Source organism: Acomys russatus, chromosome 4 (genome assembly GCF_903995435.1).
Source record: "Acomys russatus chromosome 4, mAcoRus1.1, whole genome shotgun sequence".
Lineage (NCBI taxonomy): Eukaryota > Metazoa > Chordata > Mammalia > Rodentia > Muridae > Acomys > Acomys russatus.
In genome coordinates this window covers 66,354,224-66,381,760 of record NC_067140.1, presented here as the reverse complement: position 1 = coordinate 66,381,760, position 27,537 = coordinate 66,354,224, and the positions used below count along the sequence as shown (strand labels likewise).

At 40.9% G+C, this 27,537-nt stretch overlaps 1 protein-coding gene across 1 annotated transcript in view; it reads right to left on the bottom strand.

Annotated features, from left to right (window-relative positions):
* Ptpra (protein tyrosine phosphatase receptor type A) overlaps positions 1-27,537 on the bottom strand; it is a 112,781-nt gene that overhangs the window by 51,944 nt on the left and 33,300 nt on the right. The window contains exons 2-3 of the mRNA XM_051144629.1: positions 940-1,018; positions 131-472 (exon numbers count right to left, since the gene is read on the bottom strand). Of these exons, the coding sequence (XP_051000586.1) occupies positions 131-472; positions 940-1,012 (415 nt within the window). The 5' untranslated portion in view covers positions 1,013-1,018. The remainder of the gene's footprint in view (positions 1-130; positions 473-939; positions 1,019-27,537) is intronic.

Genomic DNA, 27,537 nt, shown 5'->3' with positions numbered 1-27,537 from the left:
TTTCCAGGTTTCATGACTTTTCTTGGATGAACATATATTTAAAGAATTTTGTGGATATAAAATATATACAGAGATACTAACACAGAAAATAAACAGAGCAAGATGGAAAAGCAGAAAGCATTTCTGGTACCTGCAGGAGAGAAGGTCTCTGGAGTGGTTGCTGCAGTGCTGGAATTCCCCTCCCAGGGTTCTGTTCTGGCATCTGTGAACTGGTTATCAATAAGCCATGTTCCGTTCAGTGAAACGGCAGTGCCCCCAGAGTCCGTGCTGGCTGCGCTCTTGGTCCCATTGTCAGAGGGTGAAGAATTAACAGTAGTTACATAGGTGGGGTCCAGAGTTAGATTTGGGCTGAATGTTGTTGCCTCAGAAAGAGAAACTGCCGAAGAGGTTGGATTTGAAGTTTTATTCTCTTCCTTAGCTGATTCTGTTGTTGATGTTTTAATTAATCTTGTAATTCCTAAAGAAGGTGAAACTATAAACACCAAAAAGAATAAAGAAACATCTTATGAAGAATGTGAAGCTCAAAATTGAAGACACATAGTAGCAAGCATTAATAAATGCCTCACGTATGTGGACACCATGCAAAGGCCAGGCACCTCCACCCTCTTAATGCTAGACCCTTCCCACTTCCTCCAAAGGACTGACGTCTATGGGATGAAGAAGTAGAGGCCTTTCACTTACTTCTTCAGAATCACTATGTAGGGATATAAATATTAACATTCTTACAATTTTTAGGAAAAAATAGTCTCTCCAGTTATTTTAGCATACAGAACAAAGGTGAGAATTAATATAATTCAGAGATTGCCTGAAGCTTCACAGTCACATTTAAATAATGGTTTAGAATGACTTAAATTAATATGGATTCCTTCAAATTTAAGTCATTATATGTAAAATCAAAATCTATTTCAAACACTAGCCTTCTCAGATGACAATTTTTACCTGTAGAAGCATTGTTGGCACTAACGTGTATTAGCCCACTGCCAAACAGAACAAGAATGAACCAGGAATCCATGCTGACCTAGAAAATAGGGAGAAACGAGATGAAGTTTTACATTATTATAATTATGTCCAAATGACTCAAAACATAAAGGTTATTTTGGGTAACATCTTTTTTAGTTATTAAAATTATGCACACAGGGTCTTCTGACGGCTTGATGGGCTGTTTTCCCCAGAAGTTCGGCTACTGTCTCTTCATAGAAATAAAAGTAAATTTAAATAACATATTTTAAAGTATAATTCTCAAACTTGGTTGCATTTTAAAAACTGTTTTAAAAACTCTGGTGTGAGACTGCATCCCTATGTATGAGAGACAGGCAGTTCTCAAGTTTCCTAGGTTCATCAGCTCAGGACCGGTGTACAACACTGATCTTAGTTAGGTTCTAGAGAAAGAACTGAGGACCATTTTATTTACAAGTCATGCTTTCACATGGTTTATAGATGTAAACTATATGTAGAAATAAATCAATATGGTAGCCACTATCTCAGACAAAGAGGACCTGTCTCCCTAAGAGGCACATGAAAATACTGAGCTGGGGCATATGCACATACTGTATACAACTCTAAGATGTTGCAATGGGTCAATGGTGTTGCCTAGCAAGGGAATATACTCAGCAGTGGCCTTCTCCAAGTGCAAAGACTTTTCGATTCTTTGTAGGTTGTGATAATGACGTCAGTGTCACATTATATTAGACGTCTATAACCCTTGAAGAACTGCGTAGTGAACTTATATTGATCTCTGACAGAATCCAGTTCAATTCCTACATGATCATATTTCAAAGTTGGGAATGCATACCATCATTTACTTAGCAGGTTGGGACGCTACTGTGTATGTGTGCTCAGCTACTCAGGGAACATCAACAGAAAATAAGTTGGTTTACAGAATTAAATGTTTACAATATTTTTAAAAAAGAGAATAAGCACATATTTGTGAATTGCAGCTAAGAAATAAGTTTCTAAGCATAAGGACAATGCAAGAACCATGAAAATAAAAATGGAAGCTGACAAGAAAAAACAAGTAAAAAAAAATCATAAACAATGTACACAGGTAGGAACTTAGTTTTTATCAGGATGTCACTTCCTAGCTGGCGGTGGCAAACCTTTAGCCCCAATACTCCAGAGGCAGGTAGATCTATGAGTTTGAGGCTAGTCTGGTCTACAGAGCAAGTTCCAAGATGGCTACTGCTACACAGAGAAACCCTGTGTCCCAGTCCCCCTAAAGATGTCGCTTCTTCCCAAATTAGTCAATAGGTAACACAATTTTGATAAAAATCACAAGCTTTTTTTTTGTGTGTGAGATATTGATAAACTGTTTCTAAAGTTTATATGGAAGTGAAGAATTCAAGAAAGTAAGGAATATATTGAATAGAAAAATTAGAGGATCAACACTACCTGATATCAAGACTTACTGTAATGTTGGGGGGGGGTGAAGACAGATACATGATAAATGAGTGGAACAGAGTAAGAGACCAAAGACAGAACCATATGTTGTCTAGAGTTTTTCTCAGATTAGTAGTAGTAAAGAATTACTGGCACAATGATACATCATTAGGGATGAATCTAAAAAGATTAATTTCATATGCTCAATGATAAAAGTTGGGACCAAAAGTGCATAATTATGATTCTATATACATGAAGTTCGACCATAAGCAAAATTAACTTATATGGAAAAAAATAAGAGTAAGAGTTCCCTAGAAAAGAGATTTACTGAAAGAAAATTGATGTTGAATAGTGTCTAGCTAGGGACAACAAGTGTCTGGAATTCCAGAATGGTTTAGGTTTTGAGGTATTTGAGGTGACAGCTATTGTTGGACTACCAGGACCACCGCTTATCAGCTACAGTAATAAATGTCAGGAAAAAGAAGAAGAGGAAGGAGGACAGGGAGGAAGAAGACAACAAAAAGGAAGAGGGAGAACAAGTGTGTGTGTGTGTGTGTGTGTTTTATAAGTTACATTCCTTTAGAGAACCTTGACTGACACAAAATGCTTGCAACTACCAGGACCCTCATGGTGGAAGGAGAGAACTTATTCCTGCAAGTTGTTCTTCACATGTGCACTTAATATACACATGAACATGTTATATGTGTACACACACACACATTTTAAAAGTGAATTGGTAAGTAGATATATGATAAAACATGTATAGAAGAATATAGGTATAAAAGTCTTTTAACTGGAGAAGAGAAAATTCAGTAAGGTAATTGCCTTGCAAGCTTGAGAACATGAATGCCACCTCAGTACTCATGAGAAAAAGCTCAGTGTGGTGGCACATGCTTATAATCCCAGTGCTGGGGTTGCAGAGGCAGGCAGACCCTAGGGCCATTAGGAACATCCTTAGGAACAACCAAAGTTGTTTTCTATACACACATGTGTGTACCCTTCACACATACACATCTATGCATACACAACTCTCTCAGCTAGGATGGTGACTTAATACCTATAACCTCAGTACTTAGGAATCTGAGGCAGGAGGACTGTTGTGAACTTGAGGCTAAGCTGGGGTACACTTGAGATTCTGTCTCAGAAAAACAACAAAGAACTTATTTCATTTTTTTTTCTATATTTTTGAAGTGTTTATAGGTGACTCATCAAGAAACGATTTTGCTGCAAAATCAGATCTTACAAACTCAGGACCTAGCATCTAATACTATTTTGTACCATGGTGAATAGAGTCTTGTAGCGCTTCTTACTACTTCTGTTAGGTAAGAAAGACTGGGGGTTGGGAGGTGGAGTAGGAGCAGATGGCTCAGGAGGTTAAGGAGGCTGCTGGCAATCCTGACAAACTGAAATCCATCATTGGAACTGTAGAAAGACTATTGAAAGTTGTCCTCTGACCTCCATACATGTGCCATGGCACATAAAATAAACATTAAAAAACTTGAAGACAAAGTTGGGCGTGATGGCACACGCTTTTAATCCCAGCACTGAGGAGGCAGAGGCAGGTGGTCTACAGGGTCAGTTCTTGGACATCTAGAGCTATACTGAGATTTTGAACAAAACAAACAAAAACTAACCAAACCAACTAACCAACCAAAAAACAAAACAAAAAGTTGAAAACAGGAAAACTTGCTCAATCTCTTACTGTCATGTATTATAAACTGCTTTTACAAAAGTAACGCACACTTGTAAGAATAAATGCAAACAGAACAGGGGTATAAAGCAAAACAAGCCCTGCTCACCACTGTTAGTCTCACTCACCAGGAGACCACCAGCTACCTCTGTCTGTACTCATAAGTTTTCTCTTTCTTTACTCTACTGCTACACACCTACACGTTTAAAAACTTATTATAGTCGGGTGTGGTGGCGCACACCTTTAATTCCAGCATTCAGGAGGCAGAGGCAGGTGGATCACTGTGAGTTCGAGGACAGCCAAGGCTACACAGAGAAACCCCATCTCAAAAAACCAAACCAACCAAATAACCCCCCCCAAAAAACCTTATTATGAGATGACAATGTCTAGTGCTTCAATTTTTTACCTAAGTTAATCCTAAACATCTTCCATGCACATAGGTACCTTTCTTGTCAACTGCTACAGTGTTTTACTATATGAATATGCCAATAATATTTAAACCAGTCTTTTCTGTTTGCTTCTGTTAAGAGTTGATTGTAGGGCTGGCCAGATGGCTCAGTTGGTAAAGTACCTTGCTACCAAGCTGATGACATAATTCACTTCCTAGGATTCCAAAAACTAACTCCTGTAAGTTGTCCTCTGATCTCCACATATGTATGCACACATGCATGTACATACGTACAAGTAAATAAAATTTTTAAAAATTTAAAGTTTATCGTGGAAGCTGGAGAAATGGCTCAGCAGTTCAAAGTGTTTGTTGTTCGTGTGGAGGACGAGTTTGGTTCCCAGCACCCATGTTGGGTGACTCACAACTGAATCACCTCCACATGCACCTGTACTTGTGCACACCTACCCCACCCCCACATATTAATTTAAGAAATTAAAAATAAAATGAATCTTTAAAAAGTAAAGCATTTACTGTAGAGTGTTGGCTTAAGCCACCTGCCCTGCCTCTGTGTGCTTCTGCCCTACTCCAGATCCTTCTCTGCTGCCCAGCTGGATGCGGATGGACTGCCAGGTTCAGGTCACCCAGCCTGGTGGTGACACAATCTTTGGGAAGATCATTGATAAGAAAATTCTGGCCAAAATAATTTTCAAGGATGATTGCGTCTTGCTTTCCACAACATTTTCCTAAAACATTAACACATTTTTGGTGATATCCAAGAAACACAGAGCTCAATTTCCTGCAGCAGCAGATAATGAAAGTCTTCTCAGACCCTGAAATGTCTTGCCATCAGCAAGAAATGGGCCCGAACAGCTGTTACTGAATGGTGGTGGAGGAAGGCGGACAGGGCAGGGGACAGTCTATACTCATCCCCACGTCCTTGGAGGTCAGCAGATGAACTGGCCTCCCGGTTAAGAACATTAGGGATAATTTTCCCATCTCCATGTAATGATTACATAGGCAAGCTGTAGCATGTTAAATATTTCACAAACTTATTTTTGTCTGTGTATGAACAGATTGAAGAGATAAATTTTAAACATCTATACTAAATAGAGGATGTCATATGTAAAAAAGAATTGTTTGAGTCGGGCGTGGTGGCGCACGCCTTTAATCCCAGCACTCGGGAGGCAGAGGCAGGCAGATTGCTGTGAGTTCAAGGCCAGACTGGCCTACAAAGTGAGTCCAAGACAGCCAAGGCTACACAGAGAAACCCTGTCTAAAAAAACAAAACAACAACAACAACAACAACAGAAATGTTTGTACACATTATAATTTATTTTCCTGTTTTGTAAGTTCCATTAGGCAACAATGGCCCGAGTAAGACAGAATTGTGTATTTTAGAAAAGCCAAAATAATGGGAGAAATTCAAGTTTATAATAGTTTATTTTTCCCCTTTATTTGTGGTGGTAGTGGTAGTGGTGGTGGTATGTGTGTGTAGGCCTGAGATTGACGGAGTCTTCCTCAATCACTCTGTCTTATTCTTTGAGGCAGGATGTCTCACACTGACCTGAGAGCTCACTAATGTGACCAATCTAGCTTGTCAGTTTGCTCTGAGACTCCCCAAATCTCTGCTGAGTGCTGAAATAGCAGGTGGGCCATATGCATTTAGGTGGGTTCTGGGTATCAGAACTCTGGTTCTCACATTTGCAAAGCTTTATCTATTGAGCCATCTCCCCAGATCTGTAATTATTTATTTAAAAATAACGACAAACACAAAAACTTGTAAATCATAAGCCTTTGGTAAACTGAGCAGGTTTGTTGTTGGCTGTCTGTGAGATGATGCATCATGAAAGCTCCTCGTTTCTTTAGTATATCAAATACAATGGCACACACACTCTGTGTTCTTTCCCTCACTCTTGCCTGTATGTAGACTTATTACAAAGACATTTCTAACTTATTTAAAAATGTTTCCATTACATATACATTAAGTTGATCAATTATGAAAGTTCAACATTTAAACAATAAAGAAAACTCAGATGCCACTAACATGCATGAAAGCAATATGATAAAAGACTAAGAAAAATATGAAGGAAAAAAAAAAATCACAGCTGTTGTCGTCATTTCTTTTCCTGCTGTGATTAAACCACTACCACCCCTGAGAAAAGCAATTTAAGGCAAGGTTTATTCCAGCCCACAGTTTGAGATTCTAGCCCATCAAGATGGGGAAGCCACAGAGGCAGGAGCCCCAAGAACCTGATCACACTGCACCCACAGTCAGGAAGCAGAGAGTGATGAATGCTTGTTGTTCAGTTCACCTTCTTTTTTCACACAGTCCAAGATCCTAGCCCAGGAAATGGTGCCACCCGCAGCAGGCAAGTCTTTCCTCCTCAGTTATTGCCCAACCAAGACAATCCCTGACAGGCACGGCCATAGGTCCACTTCCTAGAGTCTAACTCTCATCACGGTAATAACTGAGATATCCATTACAACTTTACTTTTCCTGATACTAAATAAGAATATTTTCTAAATGTTCATAAAATTCTAATTCAGCACAGCAAACATGAGACATTTCCATGGGTGGAAGTGGAGGCTCTCAGTTCTCTATTAGGGAAACAGAAGATGGGCGATGCTCACTGGCTGTTAGATTTCTCACATCTTCCCTTCCACCTAAAAAGACCAGGATACTCTAAATCGTTTTTATATTTCCTCTCACTTAGCCCTCATCAATTCTGCCATGCTGACAGTGCAGAGTAGAGTTACTGTAACTTACAGTAAGTATTCTTTGCTGTTGGTATTATACCCCCCATTATAGAAATTGTAAACGTTAAATTGGAACCACCCCCCCACCCCAAGCAGTGCAAGAAACAGTAGCCAGGACTTTAGGCGTGCTAAGCACTCTACTGCTGAGTTATAACCCCAGCCCAGAAAACTGAATGTTTAATTCACGGACAATCAATTATATGCATTTACACACATTTCATGGCCAATTTATTTGAAAAATATGTCCTGCATTCAAAATGAAGGAATGAACCACCAGAGGCACACTGAATATTTGCCAGAGAAAGCCTGACTTTGCTGGCTCCTGGCCAAAGAACAATATTTCTTGCTCCGATATATAAGCTCTGCCAAGATGCCAAGGATGACAGCCATAACCTCTCAGAGGAGGGCAAAGAGAAGAGAGCAAACTGAGGTGCTAGAGAACATGCCTGGCATCCAGATAGGTGCAGACAATCCAGCCAACTAGAGCCAAAGGACTAATAAGCTAAACTGTGCTGTGAGATCTCTAGGAATGTGATGCTGAGAACCTATTCCAGGTATTAAACAGACGGTTTAGAAGTGAAGAGCACTTGCTGCTCTTGCATAGCATCTCTGTTTTGCTCATAATTGTCTGTAACTCCAGTTGCAGGAGATCCAGTGCCCTCTGGCCTCCAAGGGCACCAGGCACGCATGTGACACGCATACATAAAATGTTTTCAGACAGATGCAACAACCTCAGATACAACTCATAAGGAGCGAGAACAACTCCTCATGCTATGACTACTGATGACCTAAGGGTGAGACTGATGAAGGAGCTCTGCATACATTTATGAAGGGAAACGGTTATACACACTCACATTATGCAGGTGTCATGGGACACATCTACATTCCCAGCAACCAGGAGGCTGAGGAAAGAGGATCTAGAGTTGAAGGCCAGCCTGGGGCTAACCACGAGGCCCCCATCGCAGGGAAACAACAGGAACAGCATTTATGAAGTCCTTACTAGTGTGAAAAAGAGCTAATCTGTGCATTCCTTAGACTTGTGCTTCTAATCCCTTCCAGTACACCTTTCTAATCACGTGGAAGAGCACACACCTAGTCCCAGCTACATAGAGGGCTGAGGTAGGAAGATCAAGCCTGTGTTATACAACAAGGCACTGTCTCAAAATAAAAATAAAAAGGGCTGGGGATGCATCTCAGTCACAGAGCATTTGCCCAGCACACAGCATGAGACTCTTGGTTAGACTGCTAGTGCCACCAAAAGAAAAAGTTACACTCTAAGTTACATGTTCTACATTTAACATGTCCCCAATAAAATGTGACCAAGAGAAAGGTACGTACTACTATTCAAAACATTTTGTTTCTGTTAAAAGTCTTTTATTTATTTATTTTTATTTTTATTTTGAGATAGGATCTCTCTATGTAGCTCTGGCTGTCCTGGAACTCACTGGTAGACCAGGCTGGCCTCCAAGTCAGAGATCTGCCTGCCTCTGCCTCCTGAGTATTGGGATCACAGGTGTGCACCATCATGCCCCACCTCTGTCTTATAACTTTTCTTACTCCCATTTTACAGATTAAAAAAATTTTTTTAGAGATTTTTGGATAAGATTTATTTATTATTATGTATACAGGCTGCATGTACACCCGCAGGCCAGAAGAGGGCATCAGATCACATTATAGATGGTTGTGAGCCACCATGTGGTTGCTGGGAATTGAACTCAGGACCTCTGGAAGAGCAGTCAGTGCTCTTAACCACTAAGCCATCTCTCCAGCCCCGATTAAAAAAATTTTTTTTAAAGATAGTTTCTCAATAGGTAGAATTCAGATTTAAGATCACATGGGTTTTCTCCACATAACTAAAAACAGTTAAGTCTTCCAAAAATGTCAACTAAAACAAATTGGTAATTCTATTTCTATTTTACAGATTTTTTTTTCAATGATGGAGTTGTAAGCCTTGAAAACATAGTCAGATTAATCAAACGCTGATGTTCAAACATACAGTATTTGGTTCTGGTCTTGATTTTAAGTAAACTCACCTCTTTGGTGGAGATAAAGTTTGTAGTGGGAAAGATATGATTCCAGAACTTTGTCTTACTGAAGATGCCTCCCAAGTGCGGGACAAAACGACAGCTGGGAGTCATTTCAAATTGCTCTGGGACATCACCTGGGGCTGCTCAGGTGATCTGACTTAAAGCAAAAAGTGACTAGAAGGAGGGGTTGGCCACTTCAGACAACTTGCTCAGCACTATATACTACTGGAAACAATACATAGCTATAATCCTTGATTACTTTCTTTGTGCCTTTGTAATAGGCGTTTATATACTCTATCCTATTAATTCTCATAATATTATGAGTTAGATACTGTCTTTCTAGAGATCAAGGAATTTGTTTAAGGATCCATAGCTAATACATGTTTACTGGTATTCAAACACGGACTTTTCAAACTTCACAGCCCATGTTTTTTCCCTTTTATTTCACTAGACATTGGAGGAAACACAGATCAAATATGTTATCAAGGGCTTCAGTAGCCTGTAGTGAGGTACAAATAAACTATTCAAATCCTGAATAGTTAGCCAATAAGCACTACAATGAGGTGGGGGAAATTTCCAGTGAGGATGATGTTAAACAGAATTTGGAAGAATACAAGTCAGCGTAGAGAAGGACCAGGTAGTCCTCAAAGCGTAAAACAGTGTGTCTGGTACCGTCATCAATGACAAGCTGATTACAGACCAAAAAGGGATTATACATGGGTGAGGAGTTACTTACAGGAACAAGAGACTATTAGGCAGTTGCACCAGAGACTAAGCCCTACCTCTGACACTGGTGACGAATCAGGAAATCTCAATCTTAGCCAAACTTCCATCTCCTATATACTCTTAAATCCCAAGACTATGTGCAGCCAGGACAGTGGGGAGTGGTGACTGCCATTTCTAGTGCACATTTCTTGGGGTAACAATAGCTGCTCAGATTTCAATACAGCAATGGCCATGTCATGCTCAGAGGACATAGTTCCAACACAGGCACCAAGCAGGACCTCAATACAAACCTGGAAACAACAGACTAGTGTCTGGGAGGATGAAACAAAGGGGATATAATGCACATGAGGTAAGACGAGGCAACCATTACATCCCCAAAGGGCTGCTGCCCACAACAAAAAGGTTTTAAAAATTTCCCTCATAATAGAAGATTTATCAGTGAGAATAATTGGGGAATACCAATGGTCACAGCATAAGAAAACTGACAGAACAATCTGGAGTTTAGACCAGTGTACAACAGGATGGGAGCTCAAATGGCTGAGTGTGAGGAAAGGGAGCCACTGACCAGTGCCCTCAGAAAGAACCCAGCTGTTAAAGCAAGTGCAACTAGAGGAGGGTAAGGCTTCTCTTAAGATAGACTTCAGAGAGTCCATGGGTGTAGCATTAAAGACTAGTGAGATGCTGGAGGTGGGCAAGGCCCACGTGGTGGAGTTAGCTACCATAATCCACTGGCAGAAGGATGGCCAAGTTTGGGGCATACAGAGGGAAGTGATGGGTGAGTTTGGTTCTGGATGTGCAGAGTGTGCAGTGCTACAGCACACACTGTATCTGCCAGGAGTGATGGGAAAGGGACAGAGCAGCTGCCATGGAAGTCAGGCAAAATACCAGGAGGGACAAAGACAGCTGATCAAGTGACAAATGCAGCAATAAGCAAGCTGGGCAGGAGACATCTGACAGGCACAAGAAGCAGTAGGCGGATGCTGAGTACAAAGCTGAAGCCTGCCTGAGAGAGGATGGAAGAGGAACAGTTCGAGATGAGTAATGGAAAACGGATGAACGAGAGAACGATGAAGAGCTGCGGAGGGAGGGCCCCAACACCAACTCTACACCCTGCCTTAGGTTTTGGCAGCCACCACAATGCTTTCTGACTCTGAGTTTTACTATGTTTGGGAGTCCTGTGATATTTGACTTCTATATCTAGCTTTTATTCACTTAGCAAAACTCAGGCTATCTGCCTGAATTTCTATTTATATGTTTATGATTTTTCAGTTCTGGAGATCGAACCCAGGTCTGTTTCCAGCTAGTCTACCTGAGCTCCAGGTTCAGTGAGAAACACTGTCTCAAAAAAAAAAAAAAAAAAAAAGTACAGCCATTCGAAGTGGCGGACACCTGGAATCCCAGCGCTGGGGAAGCAGAAGCAGGTGGATCTCCCTTGAGTTCCAGGCCAGCCTGGTCTATAAAGTGAGTCCAGAACAGCCAAGGCTACACAGAGAAACCCTGTCTTGAAAAAACAAGCAAACAAAGCAAAAAAAAAGGGGGGGGGGGGAGATGGCAAAATGATTAAAGAAGATATATCCAACACTGATCTTGCTTTCCTGCCACATACACCTTATCTTTCCCAACACACACACACACACACACACACACACACACACACACACACACACACACACACGAGCACTCAGCAAGAGAGAACAGTGCCTTGAAAAATATAATCACACGAAAAAGAGTAAAGTTGGACTCTTACCTTTAGTTAAACATATAAACTAACTCAAATGAGTTTAGGACTGAAATGTGAGATCTAAAAAAAAGGAAGCTTGGGGCTAGGTCAATGGCTCAGTCAGTAAAGTGTCTGCTGTGCAGGTATTTGCTTAATTTTGTTTGTCTGTGTATAGGTTAATATGCTCTGAGTGATTCAGTGGTAGAGCAGGACTGGGTTAGAGCCCTAGAACTGTAAACCTAAAAACAGACAAAAATAAAAAAGAAAGTCAGAGCCAGGTAGTGGTGGCACACGCCTGCAATCCCAGTACTCAGGGAGGCAGAGGCAGGTGGATCTTTGTGAGTTTAAGGCTATGCTGGTCTATAGAGTGAGTTCCAGGACAGCCAAGGCCACACAGAGAAAACCCTATCTTGAACTCCCCACCCCACTCCAAAATATCCTGGGGTTAGACCTAACACCATAAAATAACAACAAAGGAAGGTATTTGGAAGGCAATCAAGCACATGAAACACATGTGAGACTCAATAATCCTCTGGGAAATAGAAAATACTAGCGTATTCCCATTAAAATGAAATTATCAAACATACTTAAAAACAGAGAAGGCACAAATTAATATGAATGCAAAGTGGAAGCATCTACACACAGTATATGGAACAACAAATATTACACACAATTATTAGGGCAAATGATTTAAACACTTAAATTGAATGTTAACATACAAATAAGTTAATCATGATCAATTTAAATTTATTCAAAATACCTAAGGATGTTTTAAAAGGATTATTTTTTCATTTATTTATTTGGTTTTTTGAGACAGGGTTTCTCTGTGAAACCTTGGCTGTCCTGGACTCATTTGTAGACCAGGCTGGCCTCGAACTCAGAGATCCACCTGCCTCTGCTTCCCTGAGTGCTGGGATTACAGGTGTGCACCACAGAGCCTGGCTCTTAAAAGCATATTTTAATCTAAAGTCTATAAATACATGTGATAGTTAATTGCCAACTGTGCTGGCTAGTTTTATGTCAACTTGATACAAGTGAGGGTCTTTTTGAAAGAGGGAATCTCAATTGAGAAAATGTCCCTACCATATTGGTCTGTGGGCAAGACTGTGGTCCATCTTTTTGATTGATGACCGATGTGGGAGGTCTCAGTTTACTGTGGCTGATACTGCCCCTGGGCTGGTAGTCCTGTGTGCTGTAAGAAAGAAGGCTAAGTAACCAGGAGGAGCAAGCCAGTGAGCAGCACTCCTCCACAGACTCTTAATCAGTACTTGCCTCCAAGTTCCTGCCCTGACTTACTTCAATAATAGCCTATTCCCTGGATGTGTGAGAGAAATAAACCCTTTCCTCCTCAAGTTGCTTTTGGTCATGATGTTTTATCAGAAGTAAGACATCAATCTAACACAACCTAAAATAAGCTAAGAAGTATCAATGAGAAACTGTCTACACAGGTTGGTAGTGGGCATGCCTGTTGGTATTGTCCTAAGTTAATGTAGGAAGACGTAGGCCAGTGTGGGCAGCACCATTCCCTAGGTTCTGGATCTTGGTCTGCTTACAAGTAAAGAAGTGAACAAAGAACAAAAAGGGAAGCAACGTGTTCATTTCTCTCTTGTTCTTTGACTGCTGATGATATGACCAGCTATCTAAAGTTCCTACCTAGACTGCTCACACAATGATAGTCTGTAACATAAAATTGTATGCTAAAATAAACTCCTTTCTTTCTTAAATTGCTTTCTGTCAGGGTATTTTGTCACAGCAACAGAAATGTAACTTTCAGTGCAATTCACCCATGTTAAAGATTATATATTTTAATAGATGTATAAAATATAGTAGATAAATGTTCATGAATTTAAAATCTTTAGAAGTCCTTTTAGGAATAGAAGAAAAGCTCTTTATCTTTAAAAAGTTTCTTCTCATTTAATTTATTCATTTAAATTTTCATTTATTTATTTATTTATTTATTTATTTATTTATTTATTTATTTATTCTGAGGTAGGGTTTCTCTGTGTAGACTTGGTTTGTAGACCAGGCTAGCCTTGAACTCAAAAGGATACACCTGAATCGGCCTCCCAAGTGCTGGGATTAAAGGTATGTGCCACCACACCCCACTATTTTTAAAGTTGACTTGTAATATAATTTTTAGTATCCCACATATTTTTATATGTATAAGCATTTTGTCTGCATGTATGTCTGTGTACCACATGTGCAGTCCCATGGAACCTAGAAGAGGGTGTTGGCTCCCTTGCGGCTGGAGTTACAGATGACTGTGAACCACCATGTAGATGCTAGGACTCAAACCCAGGTCCTCTGGAAAAGCAATCACATGCTCTTAAACACTGAGCCATCTCTCCAACCCCATTTAATTAATTAAATAAGTAAAGTCTTGCAGAATAGCCCAGGCTGGCTTCTAATTTGTGACCCTTCTATCTCAACTTTTTGGTTACTTGAATTATAGCCATTTGCCACCACACTGAGCATTCTCACCCCCCCCCCCCAAGTCCTCCCTCTTTTTTGATAAAGGTCTCAATATGTAGCCCTGGCTGGCCTCCAACTCAGAGATCCTTCTGTCTCTGCCTCCCAGGTGCTGGGATTAAAAGTGTGCATCACCATGCCTAACCCCTAAATTAACTATTTTAACAATAGGAGCTTAAGAGATGGCTTAATGGTTACGAACACTGGCTATTCTTCAGGAGAAAACATGTTTGAATCCCAGCACCCACGTGGTGGCTCACAACTGTCTTTAATTCCAGTTCCAGGAGTTTCAATGTCTTTTTCTGCTCTCTATAAGTGCTGAAAGTACATGGTACACAGACAGACATGCAGGCACATAACATATAAACAAACAAACAAACAAACAAACCTAAAAACAGTACCACCAACAACAAATAGCTGGGTATGGCAGTGCATGCCTTTCTTCCCAACACTGGGAAGGAAAAGGTAGGCAGATCTCTTTGAGTTTCAAGTCAGCCTGGTCTACAAAGTTGAGTTCCAGAACTGTTTCTACACAGAGAAACCCTGTCTGGAAAAACAACAACAACAATAACAACAACCTCAAAATAAAACAAACAAAAACGGCTGGGCATGGGGGCATACACCTTTAATCTCAGCACTTGAGAAGCAGAGGCAGGCAGATCTCTGTGAGTTTGAGGCCAGCCTGGTCTACAAAGTGAGTCTAGGACAGCCAAGGCTACACAGAGAAACCCTGTCTCGAAAAACCAAAACAAAAAACCCACCTAACCAAACAAACAGAAACAACAACACATATTATCTTCAACAGGAAAACATTGAAAATATTCTTTTGAAAATCAGAAATAGGGCTGGAGAGATGGCTCAGAGGTTAAGAGCACTGGCTGTTCTTTCAAAGGTCCTGAGTTCAATTCCCAGCAACCACATGGTGGCTCACAACCATCTGTAATGAGATCTGGTGCCCTCTTCTAGCATGCAGGCATACATACAAGGAATACACTGTATATAATAAATAAATAAATAATTATTAAAAAAAATAAAATCAGAAATAAAGTGACTCCTATCCATGTCTAGCAAATACATTGAGAGGTCTTTGCCTTCATAATAAGAAATTAGGATAGTAAAAACCAGTGTACAAGCCGGGCGTGGTGGCGCACGCCTTTAATCCCAGCACTCGGGAGTCAGAGGCAGGCGAATCGCTGTGAGTTCGAGGCCAACCTGGTCTACAAAGTGAGTCCAGGATGGCCAAGGCTACACAGAGAGACCCTGTCTCGAAAAACCAAAAAAAAAAACGAGTGTACATGGCAAAAGAATGGTTAAGTCACTGAGTCAGAGTCTAGTACTGACAGAGATAGATGACAGAGGTACTTTAGAATACAAAAGTGGCTAAAATGCAGAAGATGGCAGGGAATATTTAATTGTGGAAACAATGTACAGTACACAGACAGGGGGGTCCTTAAGAACTAATTTCACTATACATCCTTGGATGCCTTTCAAAAATCAGTAAATATGGTTAACTTTGTATAGTTACAGCACAGGTATTGGCAGGATACAGATGCCAATAACATGTAAATAATAATTTTTAAAAAGGGATTTATTTTGGGGTCCAGTAGTGGTGGCACATGCCTTTAATCCCAACACCAGAGAGGCAAAAGCAGGAAGATCTATATAGTGAGTTCCAGGACCCTCATAGAGAGATCCTCTCTAAAAAAAAAACTACCTATTTTATTTTTTAAGCTATGTGTGCATGTGTTGTATGGTCTGTGTTTGGTTTGTGCATATGAGTGCAGCACTAATGGAGCTGGAGTTGTGAGCTGCCTAACTGGTGCTGAGAATCAAACTTGGGTCCTCTGAAGAGTAGTACATGCCACCTCTCAGCTCCACCCATACCTCCACCATGTTAAACTATTACAACTACTTTACTACTCAATTATGTCACAAGTGCCTTACCAAAGATCCCTTTAAAATTCTATATTCCCTCGATATCTCTACTCCTGCAATGGAAACCTGAACTAACAACCATTTCCAATGCTGATCAGAAGCTGTGACTTATTCCTCTTCCTCTCCTGTTTTGGGTTGGTTGGTTTGTTGAGACAAGGGCTCACTATATCGCCTAGGACAGCCTGTGCCCTGACCATGCTGTCTCCTCAGTACTGAGATTACAGCAGACAAGCTTCTTTTAAAGAGTTCTGAATAGATATCTAGGTTATAGAAAGGTTTCATAAATTTCTTATCCAGTTGATAACAGAAATTATCTATAGACAAATTTTATATATAAGTTAATTTAAAACAAAGACTTCTTAAATCATGGCTTAATAATTTGATAAAATTTCAGTCACAAGTCACTCCATCAGGCAGACATCACCTTTGGTTATGACACTTATCTGGAAAAACGTTGATGTTGATTCAGGGTTAGCAGTTCCTGCTGAGCTAAACATAGTCTGTAAATAGCCCTGAAAGAGTCCATGCGACCAGCATGGGGGAGGGGTGGGTAGCTTAATTCTTTCACAATGCCTGTGGAGAGTCTGACAGCAATGAAAGCCTAGAAAACTCATGAAAGGCCCCTTTATAAGCATGTGAATGTGGAGCACAAAAGCAAAGTCAGATGACCTACTTAAAGCTCTGCTTTTATTGATGAGAATCCATTCTCATTCCAGATTAGTCTCTTTCTAGAAAAAGAAAACCTTATACAATAACTGAGAAATTAAGACACAGGAAGTATAACCTCACCAGTTCCCATCACTGCCTGTCATGTCATAGAGGTCAGAAAATACTGAGCAAGGTTCTGAACAGGTCATTTATTTCAGTATAAAGTGGGCTCTGAGAAAAGTAAAAAATTTTACACTGATTGTGTGTGTGTGTGTGTTTTGTGTACATGTCAAGTACCCATGTGTAGGTCAGAGGACAACTTGTGGGAGTCAGTTCTCTCCTTCCATTGGGTTCAGGGATTAGACTCAGGTCATTAAGTTTGGCAGCAAGCCCTGGGAAATTTAAATCTAAATTCTGTAGCTAATCAGACCAGTTTTGGGCTGGTAATATAAAAAAAGAAAATACTTTCTTAATCTCTTTCCTGGAATGCATATGAAGTAAATGAACAGTTAAACTTGACTTGTAAAGTAATGACAGTCCAAGTTATTTCAAAGCAGGGAAACTCCTTTCCTCATGTGTCCAACTGAATTCCAATGTTATCTTGGAGAACCGAGGATCCAATGAGAAGCAAAGTGAGGAGCTCACCTGTCAGGCATTTTCTCACTCTCTATGCTGCCCAAAATATTTCAGTCAGTCAATAAAATTCTTTCATTCAGGAGATGAAGATGAACACGGCTTTTCTTCATTTTGATTAATTTTCTTTCTTTTTTCCCCCCTTTCTACTGTTTAATTTTTAATTAGTTAATTAGGACTTTTTGAGACAGGGTAGCCCAGGCTGGCCTCAGACTTGGATCAATCCTGTGCCCCTGCCTCCTGCATGCTACTATAAAAGGAATGAGCCACTGTTTTCAGCCTTTTTTTTTTTTTAAAGATTTATTTTTATTTTATGCATATGAGTGTTTGTCTACAGTCTGTATACACACCATGTGTATGCAGTGCCCAAAGATCCCAGAAAAGGGTGCTGGCTGTTCTGGAACTGCTGTTAGATATGGCTGTGACGTCTTTGTGAGTGCTGGGGACCACACCTGGGTCCTCTGCAAGCACAGCAAATATTGTTAGCAGCTGAGTTCTCTTTCCAGCTCCCCTATTTTTTCTTTCAAACACAAACAATATGGAAAATTCTTACAGCATCTTCTCTCTCTCCCTTTTCCCCAAGACAGGGTTTCTCTGTGTAATAGCCCTGGCCACCCTAAAACTCTCTTTGTAGACCAGGCTGGCCTCGAACTCACAGAGATCCGCCTACCTCTGCCTCCCGAGTGCTGGGATTAAAGGCGTGTGCCACCCCACCCAGCTACCATTTCTTCTCTTTAATGACAGAAAAGGATCTGCTTTGTTTTAGTCTGTTAACTCAATAGGTACTCTGACAATGTTTACCACAGATCCCAAACAGTGAGAACACTTGGGAGGAACAAAGAGAAACCTGACCGTCTCTCCTTATGCACCTTCTTTCTTTTTTATTATTCAACTTCCATATTTGCCCTCTTCTTCCTTCTCTTCTTTGAATGAAACTAAGCCCAGAGCCTAGATGCAGCACTTCTTTGTCTTCCCCTAAAGAGAAATGGGAGAAAAATGGAGGGTGTGTCTGTGTTCCAGAGCTCATATTTGAAAATCAGTTTCTTTTTTTTTTAAAGACTTACATATTAATTATTTATACATTCTTTGCCTGCATGTGTGCCTGTACACCAAAAGAGGGCACCAGATCTCACTATAGATAGCTGTGCCATATTCAACACCAGTTCCAGGACGACCAACATCCTCCCATGTGGTTGCTGGGAATTGAACTCAGGACCTTTGGAAGAATAGCCAGCGTTCTTAAACTCTGAGCCATCTCTCCATCCCTGCAATTCAACTTCAAACCACTTCTCACATTATCCCCTTCGCCATTTTTCACGCATACTTTTTGTTGTCATCTTGTTTTACAAATTCTTTCCACAATTTTTTTTTTCTCTTTGGGCAAAGATACAGAGTAGCCCATGAGGGCACTGAATACTCAATCTATCTACCTCATACTTGGCCTCCAAGTGCTGGGATACTAGGAATATGTCCTCATGTAAAACTGCAAATAATTTTTAAAATGCCCATGAGGAGACAACATGAGGCCAGTGGAAAGAAGATTTGAATATCAGCCAACAATCAATACTATATAAACATAATGCCAGGTGTTCGCCATAATGACAGTACTTGGGAGGCAGAGGCAAGAGGGCCATGAATTTGAGGCCAGGCTGGGATGCAAGAATTAAACAAAAAACCCAAGAAATGTAACAATAGACTTAAAATAAGTGTGAGCTAGAAATTTTAAAGTGTTGAGAATAAGGCTCATCAGGTGAGGACTTGCTTAGAATGGGCAAAGGCTGAGTCTGGCCTCCAGCACTGTAAAGCTAAGAAGACAAACTCTGGACTTGGTGCTGCACATCTTTAACGCCAGCCCTGGGAAGGCAGGGGCAGGCTGATCTCTACAGTGAGTTCCAGGCCAGCTAAAGTTACATATGGAGATCAATCTCTCCCCCCAAAATTCCCTAGAAGATATAAAAACAATAACTGATTAAAAAGAGCTCAATAGGTATATTTAAAAACAAATAAAATGGAGCTATGATGCCAATACAGCTGCAGCAATGAGAGAACCAAAGGGATCTGGAGAACAGCTTAAGCAGAAATGATGGGAAGCAGAGGAAGAGAGACAAGGGCCATGAAGAGCTGAAGGTGAGAAGCTGTGCCCTGGTCACGAGGAGCTCCAGAGCCAAAGTCTCAGACACCCTAGGTCTGAGAGTTTAACACTAGACTGTCAAGGCCTGATGACTCCAATACCCAAGGCCTATACAAGAGCTCTAGCCCTAGGAGCCACATACTGCTGCTTGCTGTAGAAAACTACCAGAATAAGGATTATAAGCTGCCAAGCAATAATCCCCAGTGTGCACAGTTAGAGCAGCAAGCCTCTTGCTTCTAAAATCTGGATCTCTAAGCCCCTAGCTGCTGGATCTGCTAATCCAGTTCAGGCTTGGTACTTAAAGGCAGGAGATGCCAGAGCTAGAAGTCCTACCTATCCAAGATTCCTGTCCAGGTAGAGCCAAAGGACCTTAGCACCACCTCACTTGTAATACACAATCAAAGTAAACACCATGCAAGTGCCTAATATCCTCTTCTGAAAGAAATGTGTGTTTGGGGGCTATATGCAGCATAGTTCTATCATATTAGTCAGAAATATGAAATCTCCATTGTCTTTATTTAGAGACTAAACACATCTTAAAAGATGTAGATAGGTACTAAGTTGATAGAGTGTGGGGTTTGTGATGGTTAATTCATGTGTCAATGTGGTAGAATACATGAATGACCCTAAAAATTCCATTAGGAAATTCTACAGCTTTCAGAAAAAATAGCAGGACACAAAAATAACACACATAAAAAACTAACCTTCCTGTATACAAACAGACAGAGAAAGAAAACCAGGGAAACATCACCTTTCACAATATTCTCAAACAATAAAAAATATCGTGGGAGTAACTCTAATTAAGCAAGTGAAAGACTTGCATCATAAAAACTTTAAGACACTGAAGAAGACATCAAAAGATAGATCTCCCATAATCATGGGTCAGTAGGATTAATACCATAAAAAAGACCATCCTACCAAAAGCAACCCACAGATTCAACACAATCCCCATCAAAATTCCAACACATTCTTCATAGAACATGATAGGATAATTTTTAGCTTTGTATGTAAGCACACCGCCACCACCACAGGTTAGCTAAAAATAATCCTGAATAATAAAAGAACTTCTGGAGGTATCACTGTCCCTGATCTCAGACTGTACTACAGAGCTACAGTAACAAAAACAGCATGATACTGATACAAAAAGACATATGGAACTGAATTGAAGACTCAGATATAATAAATCCATACACCTATGGATACATAATTTGATAAAGAAGTCAGAAGTACACATTGGAAAATAGACATCATCTTTAACGAACGATACTGAAAACGGTATGGCTGCATTAGAGGAATACAAATAGACTCATACCTATCACCCTGCACAAAACTCAACTCCAAATGGATCAAAGACTGCAAAATAAGGTTAGATATCCTGAATCTGATAGAGGAGAAAGCAGGGGATAGTCTTGAACTCGCTGGCAAGGAAGCCTTCCTGAACAGAACACTGATGGCACAGGCACAAAGTTCAACAATTCATAAACAGGACCTCAAGAGACTGAGAAGCTTCTGCATGGCAAGGACTCCATCATTCAGACACAGTGACAGGCTACAGAATGGGAAAATATTTTTACCAACTACATATCCAACAGAGGGCTAATATCTAAAATAAATAAAGAACTGAAAAATAACTATACATCAAGAAAAATTAAAACATGGGGTACAGATCTAAACAGAATTTTCAAAAGAGGAAACACAAATGGCTGAGAAGTACTTAAATATTCAACATCTTTAGCCATTAGGGAAATGCAAATCAAAATTACTTTGAGATTGTATCTTCTAGCTGTCAGAATGGCCAAGATCAATACAACAAATGACAGCTCATGCTGGTAAGGATGTAGAGTAAGAGAACACTCATCCATTGCTGGTGGGAGTGCAAACTGTACAGCCCCTATGGAAATCAGTTGTGGCCATTCCTCAGAAAGATGGGAATCGATCCACCTGCAGATCCAGCTATAAAACTCTTGGGTATATAGCTAAAGGATACTTCATCTTACTACAGAGGCACTAACTCATTCATGTTTATTGCTACTTTATTCATAATAGCCAGAAACTGAAAACAGCCTAGATGTCTGTCAACAGATGAATGGATATGGAAAGTGTGGTACATTTACACAATGAACTATTACTCAGCTCTTAAAAAATGAAATAATTAAATTCACAGGTAAAATAAATGGATAGAGCTAGAAAAAAAAAATCATTCTGAGTGAGGTAACTCAAATCTAGAAAGACAAATATGGTATGCATCTGTTTATATGTGGATGTTAGCTGTTAAGTCTTTGATGAGCAAGTTATAATCTGTATAACCACAAAGGTTAGATGAATAGTAAGTGACAGGGAGGGGGAATCGATCTTAGGAAGGAGACTGTTATAGATGAATGGGGGTGGGAGGAGGAAGAGGAGGGTCAGATGGGGAGGGGAAGGAAGAGGAGGGTGATAAAGGGAATATGAGGAGGGACTACTAAAGTAACAGCCATTTGAGGGGTTGTACTGGAACCTAATACAGGAGACCCTTCCTGCATTATAAATATATATGAAGTGATCTAAATGAAATTGCCAAATAATGGGGGTAACATAGGCCCAGCTGGACATCTCATCACCAAATGAAGTTTCCAATATTGGGACTAGGATACATCTTACTGAGTTGTTGGTCAAAGGGGCCCTATGGGAACCCCCAAACAATACAGGCTATTGCCAAGGGTACTGGTTGAGCTCCAAAAACTGCCTCTAAGGGGCTATTGCTGAAGACAACACACCTAACCACTCACTGAACATGGAGATGTTGAGCTGTGCCCACCTAGAGCCTGTATCCCTAAGGACTAGTGTTCACGGTACTGGAAGATCCTCTGCAAAACACCAAAGGGGAAATGTAAGGTGTACTGGTACACTGGCGGCACAACACTAGTGGATTTAAGGGCCATTCTATAAGATGGAACCCGTCCTGGACACTGCTCTGGCCAAAACCCTCAGAAAAGATAGGCCAGGGACCTAGGGGAAAACCAATACTACTGTTATGCTAAAGGGACATAGCAACAAAATGACTTCTTATGACATTCTACAATACTCATAGATTACCTTCTTAGATAAATACAAAGATCTACATAACCAATGTGCAAAGAGTGAGGGACCTTGGCACACTCAGCTCTAAGTGGGATGTGTCCACCAAACCCCTCCCCTCAGATTGGAGACTACTTGCAAGTGAAAAATTAGTTTTCTCCCATGGGAATCTCACTGGGGACACAAGCCACTCTGAAGGACAGGCTCCATGCCCATCAGTAAATGGCTAACAAGAAATGAATGCAACATCATCTTTTAAGTTTCTTTGTCTCGTAATGTTTTGTCAAAGCTTTCCTTCTGCCCCAAACCTTACAGATCCTTGGTTTCTGGTTTTATATTTTTTTTTATGAAATTTCTGTGTGTGCAAATGGTTTTGTTTGTGTGTGTGTGTGCACACACGCACTTTTCTTTGGCTCTTGTTCTGTTTGTTTTGTTCTGACTTTATTATTCTTCTTTAGATGCCTGTTTGTTTTCTAACAAGAGAAAGAAAGGGTGTGGATTCAGATTGGGAGGAGGTAGGGAGGATCTTGGAGGAGTTGAGAGAATAGAAACCATAATCAAGAGTATAATGCATGAAAAAAAATCTATTTTCAATTAAAGAAAGATAAAAAGAGGGGAAAAAGGCTCATTAAAAAATCCCAGCAGCATAAATGTATATAATCTAGAATTATGGAGGCCATTAAAACAACACTGCAGTGTTGGAGAGTTGGCTCAGTAGTTAAAAGCACTTGCTATTCTTCCAGAAGACTTTAGTTCCCAGCAGTTATTTGGCGGCACAGAACCATCAGTAACTCCAGTTCTGGGAGATCTGATGGCACCTTCTGGCCTTTGTGGACACTACATGCACAGACATATATACAGGAGAAATATCCCTACACATTAAAAAAATAAAATTAAATTAAAAAAACAACAACATTGCTGCTGAGAAGATGTAAAATAGTTTAGCCACTATGGAAAACACTATGATAGTCCCTCAAAAATCACTGGATCTCAGACTTCTGTATGATTTACAATTCCACTTCTAGATATAGATGTGAAAGGGCTGAATGCAGTTAATCGAACAGACACTTGTACACCCATGTTCATGTACTAGTTCTAACCCCTGTGCCAACTGCTACCAAAGAGGGGTATGAGAGACATAAAATAACCTTATTTGAATATCATACACTGTTCTGGGGGTTGGGCAGCACCCTTACAAATTATCTCATAAAGGTGTGCTTACAATTCAGAAACTACAGAACACAGTACCATCTTGATAGCTCTTACTAAGGAGTTCAGGAGAACTGAATTAGCAAGAAATCCAGCCTTTCCAAGTGGGCCTTTGGCATGGCTTGCTTGTGCAAAAGTTTGGACGGGGCTGCTGCAGAGTCGTTTGTTGTACCATTAGGTATATTGTCTCCCAGTGACACTGGGCAAAGTCTAAAGTTGTTTTTGATCACCATAATGAAGGCAGGAGGACTGTGTTATTGATGTGTAGGGATCAAAGCCTAGGATGCTACTAAACATCTTATAAATCAACAGGACAATCTCCTAAAACAAAGAATTCTCCAGCCTTAAAATATCCCTAATGTCAAGACTTTTCAGCCATACACTAGGCAGAAATCTATTTTCAGGTTAAGTGATCCAGGCTAAATCTATGCATCTCTCTATAAGCCTCATTTCCCCCCCCTCTTAGAAAGTCTGGATTAATGGGAGTGACTGGGAGGAGAGGGAGCGTGTAACAGCACGGCCTGGTGCTCTGTATTTGGAGGAGAGGGAGCGTGTAACAGCACGGCCTGGTGCTCTGTATTTGGAGGAGAGGGAGCGTGTAACAGCACGGCCTGGTGCTCTGTATTTGGAGGAGAGGGAGAGTGTAACAGCACGGCCTGGTGCTCTGTATTTGGAGGAGAGGGAGTGTGTAACGGCACGGCCTGGTGCTCTGTATTTGGAGGAGAGAGGGAGCGTGTAACAGCACGGCCTGGTGCTCTGTATTTGGAGGAGAGGGAGCGTGTAACAGCACGGCCTGGTGCTCTGTATTTGGAGGAGAGGGAGCGTGTAACAGCACGGCCTGGTGCTCTGTATTTGGAGGAGAGGGAGCGTGTTACGGCACGGCCTGGTGCTCTGTATTTGGAGGAGAGGGAGCGTGTAACGGCACGGCCTGGTGCTCTGTATTTGGAGGAGAGGGAGTGTGTAACGGCACGGCCTGGTGCTCTGTATTTGGAGGAGAGGGAGCGTGTTACGGCACAGCCTGGTGCTCTGTATCTGACTGTTATGATTTTGTTCCCTGAGATCTGGCTGTCTCACACACACCTGACCTTGTGTAAACCCTGCTCTACCTAATTTAAGGTTGACTGGCTAATTTTTAAAAGGCCTAAAACTGGGCCGGCAGAAGTGAGGGGCTTTGGAGAGAAAAGGATCTTGGGTAGGAGAGGGGCAGCCAAGGAGCAGATCCGCCATGGCACAGGAGAGAACCACCTGGGCCAGGAGGAGGAACTCTATTTGGGGTTATGGATGAGAAACAGCCCAGATAGGAACGATTAAAGCTTGGGATGGGGGCTGGGAGATAATGGAAGGTAGTTTAGGGGGTTATTATCTGCCCAGCCACAGGTAAAATAAAGCTTATTTTAAAACACCACAGGCGTGTCTATGTCTTTTATTGATTATGGTAGCATGCTACAAAGTACCACGGTAATAACCATAAGTTTTAATGATAGACATTATTAGCTTTTTTTTTTTTTTTAAATGTTCTCTCAACTCATGAACAACTAAAATAACCGAACAAATATCTAATAAAATAATTCCTAGTCAGGTGTGGTGGTGATTACCTGTGATGCCAGCACCTGGAAGGCTGGAGCCAGGTAGATCACAAGTTTGAGGTGAGCCTGTCTTACCTACATAGCACGATCTTGTCTCAAACAAAAAGAAGAGCAACAAGAAAACCCAGAAACAACCACCCGCTTCATTTAGGAACTCCCAATGAGATACAAACCCATAAAGTGTTTTTCTATGTTCTGCTATTTAATTCACTGCAAACAGTTCTCCCTGTAAGAGGAAAACTATTACTTCTGCTACTTAGGGAAATGGCTAATGCTCAGACACTTGTTAAAAACAAGAAAACAGGCAAAGACAAAAGTCTGAATCTGGTGAGTTTGGTTCTGAAGCCTTCATTCTTAAAATTATTTTCCCCTATCCCTTTGGACAAAGAACTGAATTAATATTCATTCAATTAGCCAGGCGTGGTGGCGCATGCCTTTAATCCCAGCACTCGGGAGGCAGAGGCAGGTGGATCGCTGTGAGTTTGAGGCCAGCCTGGTCTATATAGTGAGTCCAGGATGGCCAAGGCTACACACAGAGAAAACCTGTCTTGAAAAACAAAAAACAAAACAAAATAAAACAAAACAACAACAACAAATTCATTCAATTTACAAAGTACTGAGTACCATATGGGAGCAGCAGTCCAAGGCTGCTGAGGGGGCAAGGGATCCAGTGCAGGTCATCATGAGGCTCCAGTATCTCATAGTGTGGTGACTCACACCTATAATCCTAACACTTGGGAGGTAGAGGCCTGAGGATAAGAAGCTGATGGCCATCTTTGGCTCCACAGGGAGTTTATGGCAGGCCTGGGCTAGAGACCCTGTCTCAACATTTAAAACAACAACAACAACAAAATGTTTACTGAGGTTCTGATGCCACAGGTTGCTTATTACTTTCACTGACACATAAACACTACAGACAATTACTCTTTTCACTCAAGGACTCAAAAACCTTCCCATTCTTCAATCTATTTTATTTCTGAGACTCTATTGAAATAAAATAATCCTATCTTACCTAAAATAATGATGTTCATTGCTATGTTTCTATTAATACGGAAAATGTAGAAACCTAGGGAGTAGATAGGTCAAACAAGCTAAGCACTTGTTGTAATATTATATATACATTTACACGTTTATGAAGACCCCAATAAAACCTGCATGTGTTAGTAGAAAACGCAGGACACAAAATTTTATGGCAATTGGAGACACAAAGATAATAACAAATATATTCCTCTTTAAAAGGAAGAAGAAGAAGAAGAAAAGAGGCTCGGGCTGTGGGATGGCTCAGCTGGTAGCATAAGCACGAGGACGGGGCTTAGATTCCCTGTACTCCCAGTCCAGGAGAGGTGGGGACAGACAGGTGAGTCTCTAGCCAGCCAGCCTTGCCTACTAAGTGAGCTTCAGGCCAATGAGAAGCATCTTCACAAAAAACAAAGGGATGGTTTCTGAGGAACAACATCCAAGGTTGACCAATAGGCTCCATACACATGTGCACAGACATGTATTCAGATGAACCCAGCCCTTCTGCACACAAGAACTGACTGTCATGTGAGGAAAAGGTCAGCTTGAGAGCATCTACTGTTTGCTTCTTTAGAATCCAGCTCAGCTTTAAGCAGAAGACACCTTTCTTCAGCATTAGCCCTTAATCAGTGATTAGGCAGTGGAATGGAATTTCCGCTCCATTACCTGCCTTGTTAGGCAGTCTAGGTAGGCAGAGACTTAGCCAGGCGTCCACTGCAGTCTGATCACCCCCACAAACCTGTTCTCTCTACTCTCACTGCTCCCAGTGAACCCACTGAACACACTGAAGATTAGATGAAATGTATGTACACTGATAGAGAAGTAAATCAAAATGCTAGCCATTCTAGTTAGGCTTCTGCACTACCCAAATATTTCCTAAGGATCATCTGCTACTTCTACATAATAAAAATGTATTAAAATAAGATATTGTCGGGTGGTGATGGTGTACTACATTAATTCCAGGACTCGGGAGGCAGAGGCAGTGCTGCCTCTCTGAGTATCTCTGAGTTCAAGGCCAGTCTGGTCTACTGAGGGAATCCAGGACAGCCAGAGCTGCACAGAGGAACCCTTAAAAAAAAAAAAAAAAAAACCACAAACAAATTTTAAACCCCACAAAACCCCCAAACAAACAACAAAAACAAAACCAACCAACCAAAAAAAATTCCCC